At 46.0% G+C, this 9,521-nt stretch overlaps 1 protein-coding gene across 1 annotated transcript; it reads right to left on the bottom strand.

Annotated features, from left to right (window-relative positions):
- SHARPIN (SHANK associated RH domain interactor) lies at window positions 1-4,994 on the bottom strand. The gene is made up of 9 exons (XM_044658351.1): window positions 4,622-4,994; window positions 4,287-4,473; window positions 3,952-4,068; window positions 3,621-3,762; window positions 3,375-3,465; window positions 3,090-3,258; window positions 2,839-2,954; window positions 1,881-2,009; window positions 1-1,740 (listed from the first exon to the last, which is right to left on the bottom strand). Exons 1-9 carry the CDS (start codon window positions 4,817-4,819, stop codon window positions 1,654-1,656), a joined length of 1,236 nt encoding a protein of 411 aa, XP_044514286.1. The 5' UTR covers window positions 4,820-4,994; the 3' UTR covers window positions 1-1,653.
- Between the last annotated feature and the right edge of the window lie 4,527 nt (window positions 4,995-9,521).

The raw sequence follows: 9,521 nt of genomic DNA, 5'->3' as shown, positions 1-9,521 counted from the left end.
TATAAGGATGTGGTAGTTTTATTTATTATAATAGTAAAAATTTGGGTTAGTCAGATCAGGAAGGATTATTGTAGCCTGTGAAAACAGGAGAAATGGTTTCTTGTGGAACCAGGGAGTTTTATTTGGGTGGAGTTAGAATCCCTTAGAGTTAAAAATCCTTTTATCCTTATATTTTAAATAAATAGTTTATTTTTGGCTTTTATTTTTACAGTACTCAGTCCACTGTACCATCCATTTACTTTTAGGAAATGCCTGATGATACCTGACATTTATACCATTTCCTTACCATTCCATCTTTTCAATCTCTTCTTGTCTGGCTTTCATCTTTACAGTTCTTGCTGAAACTGCTTTCTCAAAGGTTGCCAATGACTTCCAATCACATGATCCAGTGGCTTCTATTCAGACCTCATTCTCCAGTACTTCCCCATCATTTTAGTGCTGATCATGTTTTCCTACATAGTCCACAGTTTCTCCTTTGACTCAGGATTTCTTAAAGTGGGCATTCTCCAGGTAGCTTTCCATGGCTCTCTTCTCTCTATACTCTGCCATTAGTGATCTTAATTATTCCTATGGAGATGATGCCCCAAGCTACTTTTCTACCTTTTATATCCTGCCAGAATCTTTTCCCCTACTAAACCTATTTTATTCTTCCACTCTCCTATATTTGTCACCTTGGGTATCTTTTCTTTACCCCTTCATATCCAATCAATTGCTGTTCTGTCAACGTTCTACCTTATCGACATCTCTCACCCACAACCTCCTTATTCTTACAGTCACCACGCTGGCATAGGCTTTTATTTTTAACTATATTATTCAAAATAACCTTAAGTAGGTTTTCTTGACTTTATTTTATATTGATCCCAGTTCTTCATAGTGATTCTTCCTTACCTAAAGATTCAGTCACATCAGCCCTGCTGTAAACTCTAGGAGTTTCCTATTGCAGAGCCTCCTGAGGAAAGTTGAAATTTTATATTGTGAAAAGGAAATTTTTAAACCCATTTTAACTCTTAAAATATCCTGTCATTCAAGGACCTCCACAACCCTTTACCTTTCTAGCCTTATTTTATATTTATGCCTCCAGCATTATTCTAGCCAAACTGGACAATTCTCACATACCCTGCACATTCCCACATTGGTGGCTTTTTACCTGACTTCTTTTAAAGTCCAAGTATCTACTCTTTCAAGAATCCTATTCTCATCTATACTCTCTTCCAGAAAAAAATTATTTCTAACCCCTCTTGATTTCACAGAACACCCTGGTTTTGATTTCTGATTAATTTAAGTAATGTTTATTTTAGTTGTCTGTTTTTATTCTCTTTCTGCCTAAGAGGTCTGTGAAGGGCAGGGATTCCATGTAGACATGCAGAGATGGTACTGATCACAAAGCACTATAAACTGCAGGTGTCTGCTGAATTGAACTCCAGCTTCCCAGCACATATCGGGGAGAGGTCTCAATCATAGGAGCCTGGCTTAGATTATGGATGTAAAAGTGTTTTTACTCAATCTTCTCCAAATATGATGAGTTATTTTTATTATTATAGTCTAATTTCCATCCTGTTGTCCATCTAGGCTTAAGTGGGTAAGTCATTCTTGGCCTTCCTTGATCCTCTACGTTAGGATCTGTCCCCAGTCTGTCCATTTGACCCTCTTGCGTCAGGAAAATTCACTTGACAAGTGAAGGAAGGCATCCAAGGACCCGCTGCTGGGAGGAATTGCCAAGTCTTCTCCCCATCTTGTAACCTGAAGAGGGAACAATAAATGGGGGTCAGATTCTAGTTCTTGGCCCAGTGCACTGAGTATAAGATGCTTATAATATATATATATAAGTTCACTTAACTCAAGAATTAATGATTGATCCTCAACACTTTCCCTGACCTTACCTTTGGGGGCTGTTGAGCAGGAGCCTCTGGCTGGGGACTTCCAAAGGCAGGTCGCTCGGTGCTGCACATCTCGCACCCTGGTCTCCCAGGAACATTGATGAAGGTGCATGAAGGGCAGGACCAGCCAACCTGGTAAGAGGACAGATAAAGAAGGAAGGGGGTCAATCCAATTGTTCAACCACCCTTTCTCAAGCTCTGAGCTATAAGGATTGTGGACTAGACTATAAGGCAAGAGTCTGGTTTTAAGAGACATCTCCTGCAAGGGATGATGGTGGGGCACAGTGGGTAGAACATTAGACCTGGAATTAAGAAGACCTGAGTTAAGTCCAGTCTTGGATACTTAATTACCTGTGTGACCCTGGGCAAATCACTTAACCTGTCTCTCTGAGTTTCCTCATCTATAAAGTGGAAATTCTAATAACATCAAATTCCCAAGGTAGTTTAAAGATAAATGGAAATGTTTATAAGGTGCTTTATAAACCTTAAAGCGCCATGTAAATGTTAGTTATTATTTCTTCCCTTTCAGTTTGCACTTCTATACAATCCAGAGATTGAATTAAATAATCTTTAAGAAGGATTCCAGCTCTGCCAGGTCTTTGTATCTAGCACACAACAGGTGCTTGTAGACTGAACAACTGAATGACCACTTTTCATCATACCTTTTCCCCACACCTGGGGAGCATGGGGGTAGATCAGTGGAATAGACTAGGGGTAAATGAATTCAGCAATCTAGTGTTTGATAAACCCAAAGATCCCAGTTTTTGGGATAAGAACCCATTATTTGACAAAAACTGCTGGGAAAAACCTGGGAGGTATGGGATAGAGATATAAAGCAAGGCAAAGGTCAGTTAACTCCTTTGACAGATGAGGAAACTGATTTCATGAGACTTTCAGCCCAGTCCCATTCCCCAACCCCCTTCACAATGGGTTGGAAGATGTTCTCACATGATATACTCACTTGCAGGCATCCAGAAAGGTTGGTGGAGGCTGGTGGACGAGAGCCTTGTGGAGGTGGATGGGTGAGAGGGGAGCTGATCTCCCCATTTGACTTCTCCCTGGCTTCTAGCCTTCGGCCTGTATAGGAGAGTGGATTACAACTTAGAAAGGAATAACCCTCTCCCCCCACCCCCACCCCTCACTTCTCCTTCCAACTAACCCCCACACCTGGCCCTGACTGCTTTACCACCGGCCCTCCAAACTGTCACTGACCTGAAGACCGAGCACCGTGAGGCCCAGGGGGCCCAGAAAGCAGGTATAGGAAGGCGGGGTCTCCATCCCTCTGTACCCCGTAGGAGGCCAAGCTCCTTTCGGGCACACACAAACAACGGCCTATTACCCAGCGCTGCACCCGAGGAGGGAAGCCGTACTCTTTGAACACCTGTGGTCCCAAACATCCCAAGTCATGAGGTCCCTTATCTTTGGGGATCAGAGTCAACAACCCCACCTTTCCCTTCCTCCCCAAGGCCTCAGAAGCCCCACCACAGCCACTCTCACCTGCTCTTGTAGGGCTGCTACAGTGCAGTGAGGATGAACCCGCAGAGAGATGTGAGCTGATGATGCTGCATCCTCCACTGTGACCTGAAGCCTGGACCAACAGATGAACTGATGGGGGGAAGGATGGATGGACACCTTGATGGCCTGGGGAGCTGTCAGGGGACCTCACAGAGATTCTGCAATGTCACTCCATTAAGGCCTGGGTGGGGATGGAATTGGTGGTGGCCAAAGAAAGGAGGTTCTCACCTGATGGGCCCTGGGGGAAAGCAGCTTTCCTGGAGCACAATGTTGAGAGGCACCTGCCTCTGGGCCAGAGCTGCGGCGGCTTGAGCTGCTCCCTGCTCATCGCCTCCACAGATGGCCAGGGTCAGTCGGTTTGCCAAATCCTCTGTAGGGTGACATGGGGAGAAAGGGAGGGTGTATGACAGTGCTGGGCTTATGGTCTTCACACCCTGGCCCCTCCACCTTCTCCTCCTCCCCTTCCAGGTGACCTCTTCTCTCCTCAGCCTTCTATCTTCCTGACCCAACTGAACCCCCACCTGACCTAGACATGCAATCTCTGGAGATGAGAGCTTACCTTTCTCAGAAAAATCCTGAGGGCTCCATAGGGACTCCGCCTCAGAAGCTGGAGGTGGTGTGGAGATACTAGGGGGCAAAATCCCTGGGGTAGGAGCTGAGGCAGAGCTGGCAGCAGCTGAGAGGGAGAACATGAGACAAGATAAGCAACTTTCCACAAAACCCCTGAACTGGCCCTTGTGATATGAACCCATCTCCTGTGACTCTGGTCATCTTCTATGACTCTACCTAATATGATCTCATTTCTCAAGCACCTCCCCATCTCTGTGACCTCCACTCCCAATCCTCTCCATAAGCCCAGCAACCTCCTCCCTCGGTCCCCGATTCGGAACTGACCTGAGCCCCGAAGGGCAGGATCCCGAGCTCTCTCCAACAGCGCACCCCAGCGCTGCGCGTCTTGAGTATCATGGAAGCACAGAGTCAGAGCACCTGGCCCAGGCCCTTCCTTAGGCGGCTGTAGTTCTAACTCACAGGGGCCGCGGCTGGTGCAGGTCACGGATTCAAGGGGCCATTGCAAGCCCTCCTAGGAGGGGAACCGCGACGAGCATGCAATTCAGTCCAGTGAGGGGAGACCCACCCCGGACCCCAAGTTCGTCGAAGCTCAAACACTTTTCTCCCTCCTCCACCGCCTATCCCATCCTCTCTCCCTCCTCGCCCCTAGCTGTGCTCACCCCGGGAGGGCTCCCAGAGCCCTGCAGCGCCAAGCGGAAGTGCCCCGGCCGCGCGGCCTCCGTGCTCAGCTGCAGCCGCCACAGCCCATCGGGCCCTGGACCTGACTCGGGTCCCAGGCCACGCACCTCCACGAACACTACCGCTTCTTCCAGCGGCGCGCCCTCCGGCTCCTCGCCCCCGCCTGCAGGCGGCGCCATCGCCCCGGTCGCCTGGGGCCGGGAGTCCCCAAGCTGCGGGCCAGCCTAGAGCAGGGGGCGGAGGAGCCAGCGGTCAAAGTTACGGGAAGGGGCCGGGCGGTACCAGGTGTAGTATGGCGGAGGGGAAGAGGGAAGGGTTCTGGGAGGACTCTACCATTGAGCCCCGGGGGTGGGTCGGGTAAACACTGACACATCCGACCTCTTTCCCATACGGAGCTGGAAGAGGACTATACCAATGACGGAGCTGGGGGGAGTGCGGGCTGTACCACTGAGGGTAGGATGAGCAGAGCACCTGGAAAGTGAAGCACTCAGGGCGAAGGACTCAGGATCAGATTGTAGGAGACCAGGCGCTATCCCGCTGCATCTAAATTTCCTAATTTTGTGTGGAGCGCTAACAACAATATATTAATAAAGGCTAGGTGATTTGGGCCCAGTAAGGGGCTCAGGAAGGATCTAAGGTAGGATCTCCTGAAGATAGGATTAACTCTCCCCTTGTCTATTTTTAGCTAATCAAAACAAGAACTTAAAGTATCCCTACTTATCATTAAGTTTGAGAGTTCACAAGTCACTTACTAGTGTAAGTGACAACTCCAAAGGCTACTGCCTCCCCTCCCCCTTGGGCAGTGCTAGGCAAATTGAAAGACTGCCATTGGTTTCTGTGAAGGAGTGACAGGGAGTGACAGGAAGTGACAGGAAGTGACATGGAAAAAGGGGTATAAAAAGAGACCAACATGGTCTGGCATTCCTTCATTCCCTTCCTGGCATTTGGAGAATTTAGTTCCAAAGATCCTTGCCTTGGCTTGGAGCAGAACTTTTCCTTGGATCCTGCGTTAGCTTGCTGGGTGAGTGGAACTCTGGCTGAAGACACCACGAGACTTCTGGCTGAGTATTACCGGGAGATCCAGTGGGGACAAGGGACATGTGGAAGCCCCTGCATGGCTGAGCCTCACTTCACCAAAGAAGGGCTGGTAGGCTTGTTAAAATCTGCCTCTAGCTACATTTTTCCACTTTCATTCTTTCCACCTCTGTAAATAAAGCTGCTAAAAGTCATTTTTGACTTAAGCTACAATATTTTAAATTCAGCAACCACAGTATTACTTTATAACTATCATATTTAGCATAAAACCTAAATTTAAACTCTTATAATCTGGACTCAGGTTTTCCTGAAGACTGCTGCATGGCTCTGTCTGGTGCTGGCCACTGACCCCTTAACCCATGTGGCCTTAGACAGATCTTCCTCTTGGCCTTAGACAGATCTTCCTCTTGGCATGTTCTTTTCCTTATCTATATATCAACTTTTGTTGTTTCCCCATGTGGTTTCTTGGATATTTAGAGAATCAAACAAACAAACAAACAAAAAGTGGGTCTGGACCAGGTTCAGGGGGAGTGACCCAAAAGTGACTAGGCCCTGTGCTGCTTCATTTTATTGCAGACTTGGACAAAGGCAGGGATGGTCTCATCAAAGTTGCACATGACCCAAAGCCAGCATCTTCTCAGAAGCTGGCCACAGTTGGAGGCTTGTGTTCAGTTCTGAGTACCACAGTTCAAAAAGGACATCCATAAGCTGGAAAGTGTAAGTGTCCAAAGGAAGGGCAACCTTGAACCCATGTCACAAGAGAATCAGTTGAATAAATTGGGCTTGCGCAGTGCCTGGCACATTAATAAGTGTGTTAAATCTAATGCTTGTTCTTTTTGTGGCAGCAAAGAATTAGAAATCGAGGGGATGTCCATCAATTGGTAAACGACAATAAATTGTGGTATTAGATGGTGATGGAATACTTATTGTCTGTAAGAAACAATGAGCAGAGAGACAGCTGGGTGGCTCAGTGGATTGAGAGCCAGGCTCAGAGAAATGGAAATCCTCAGTTCAAATCTGGCCTCAGACACTTCCTTGCTGTGTGACCCTGGGCAAGTCACTTAACCCTCATTGCCTAGCCCTTACCACTCTTCTGCCTTGGAACCAATATATAGTATTGATTCTAAGATGGAAGGTGAGGGTTTAAAAAAAACAAAAAAACAATGAGCAGGATGATTTCAGGAAAAGCTGTAATCTACATGAACTAATGCAGAGCAAAATAAATAGAACCAGGAGAACATTGTACAAGGCAACAGCAATATTGGACAATGATTAACTGTGAAAGACATAGTTACTCTTAGAATACAAAGATCCAAGACGATTCTGAAGGACTTATGGCAAAGAATGCTATCCACCTCCAGAGAAGGAACTGTTGGGATTGAAATGCAAATCAAACATATTGTTTTCCACATTAGCTTGTCCTGAATCTTCTCTTCTCCCTCTATATTATTTTGCTTGAACTCATAAGTTCCCATGGATTCGGTTATCATCTCTGTGCTGATGTTTCTCAGATCTAGTTATCCAATTTTAACCTCACTCACCCCCATGCTCTCATCTCCAACTGACATCTTTCCAACTTCCATCTCAAAGTCCCATAAATGTACCATAAGCTCAACACATCCAAAACTAAACTCATTCTCTTTCTCCCAAAACTCCCCTCTCCCTAACTTCCTTCCCGATGACTGGCATCACCATCCTTCTAGTCCTCCACTCTCAAACCCTGGAGGTCATCAGAGCCTCCTCACTCTTTCTTACACCCCATATCCAATCTGTTGCCATGGCTGTTGATTTTATAACATCATTTATTCATAGCCCCTGCTATCCTCTGGCACCACTGCCATCCTAGTGAAGGTCCTCATTACCATATGCCTGGACTACCCACTCCAATCCACCCTCCATTCAACTGCCAAAGCTCAAATTATTATTATTATTATTAGGTGCTTATTATGTACCAGGTAGTGTGCTAAATACTTTACAAGTATTATCTTATTTGGAGCATCAAGGTAGCTCAATGGATAGAGTCAGGCCTGGAGTCAGGACGTCCTGGATGCAAATCTGTCACACTTTTTAGCTGAGTGACCCTAGGCAAGTCACTTAACCCCAATTCCCTAGATCCTGCTGTTCTTCTGCCTTGGAACCAAGACTCAATATTGATTCTAAGGCAGAAAGTAAGAGTTAAGAAAAAAATTTTTATTTCATTTGATCCTCATGAAAACCCAGGGAGGTGTTATTATTACCCCCATTTTACAGATGACAAAACTGAGGCAAAGAGAGATTAAGAGATTTGCCCAGGTTCACACATTGTCTGAGGCCAGGTTTATGAAATCAGATCTTTCCACTCTGCCACCCAGTTACCTCAGTAAACTCCAGTGATTCTTTATCAGCCCTAGGATCCAATATAACATTTTTGTTTGGCATTTAAAGTCCTCATGTTGTGGGAGCGCTTTGAGATGAAACCCTAGGTTCAGAACAGGTTGCCTTTTGCAAGAATGCAAGACTCTAAAACTTAGCTTAAAAACAAAAAAAGAAATGTATTAATTTGGAGGTAATGTTGAATGCCTGGGAGACAGTGTGCAGGTGGAACACTGCCTCCCCAAGGAGATGGGGTTTGGGGTTTTTTGCCCCTTTGACAACAGGACAGGGGTTACAGGAAAAGAGAGAGGGGATGGGGTGAAACAGGAATGAGGTAATTCATTGGGTTGGGGAGCATAAGGGATGATCTGTGGAATTCAAGGGATGATTGGACTAAGTACCACCCAATGCTTCTCTGGGTGGAACTGAGAGGTGCATATTTATATTGATTTGAACCCAGGACCTCCCATCTCTAGGCCTGACTCCCATTCCACTGAGCCACCTGGCTTCCCCTTCCTTACTGTTTCTCTAACAAGATAATCCATATTCTTATTGCAGGTATTTTCACCATCTCCAAACCATGGAATGAATGCTTTCCCTCCTCATCTCTACCTCCAGACTTCCCTGGCTTCCATTAAGTCCCAGATAAAGTTTCACCTTCTACAGGAAGCCTTTCTTAACTCTTCCTGATTCTAGTGCGTTGTTCTCTCTGTGGATTATTTCCAAATTAACCTGTATACATCTTTGGTACATCCGTCTCCCATTTGATTGTGAACTTCTCTAGGGCAGGGACTGTTTTTTTTTACCTTTCTATTTTTCCTCAGTTTACTCAGTCCAGTATCTGGTATAGAGCAGACAATAGCCAGTTATTGATTTACTCACAAGCGTCTCGATTCTGTAGGGACCAAACCATGAGATATTTATGAGTTATCATGTAGCTAGATAGTTCCTGGAAAAGCCAAAGAAAGCAGGAATGTAGATGTCATGCTTGCATCAGGAAGAAGGTGAGAAGTAACGTAAGCTTTGTACACGCTCTGCTGGCTCCATCCAGATGGAGATAACCGCCAGGATACAGTTTTGTTCACTGAAATCATCCAGGGACTGAGGTACAAGGTTGTACATCTCCATCTCTTGTATAAGCTTGGGAAAATCTCCTCCTTTCTGCCTTAGAGCACCTCGATCATAGGTGTTAGGGTTAAAATTCTCTGGAGACCATATCTTCATTTTATTACTATTTATTAAATAATGAAAAGCAAGCCAGAGAAAGAAAAGGCACCAGCCATGCAACCTCGAGCCAGGCAACATGCCTCCTCGGTCTGGGATTCCAAGGAAAAAGAGCTGCTTTCTCCTCCTTCTCCAATTTAAGCTCTTCATCCCTTTCCCAAGCCTCTCAATTGGAGGGCTCCAACCTCAGTCGGGACAAGAGGAGGGTCTTCTAGCTGCCTGGAGTCAGGAGTTAGAATGGTGGCCCAGTGTCCACTTTTCTCTGCCTGA

The sequence above is a fragment of the Gracilinanus agilis genome, chromosome 1 (assembly GCF_016433145.1).
Source record: "Gracilinanus agilis isolate LMUSP501 chromosome 1, AgileGrace, whole genome shotgun sequence".
Classification (NCBI taxonomy): Eukaryota; Metazoa; Chordata; class Mammalia; order Didelphimorphia; family Didelphidae; genus Gracilinanus; species Gracilinanus agilis.
This window is presented reverse-complemented; position numbering and strand designations above follow the sequence as displayed.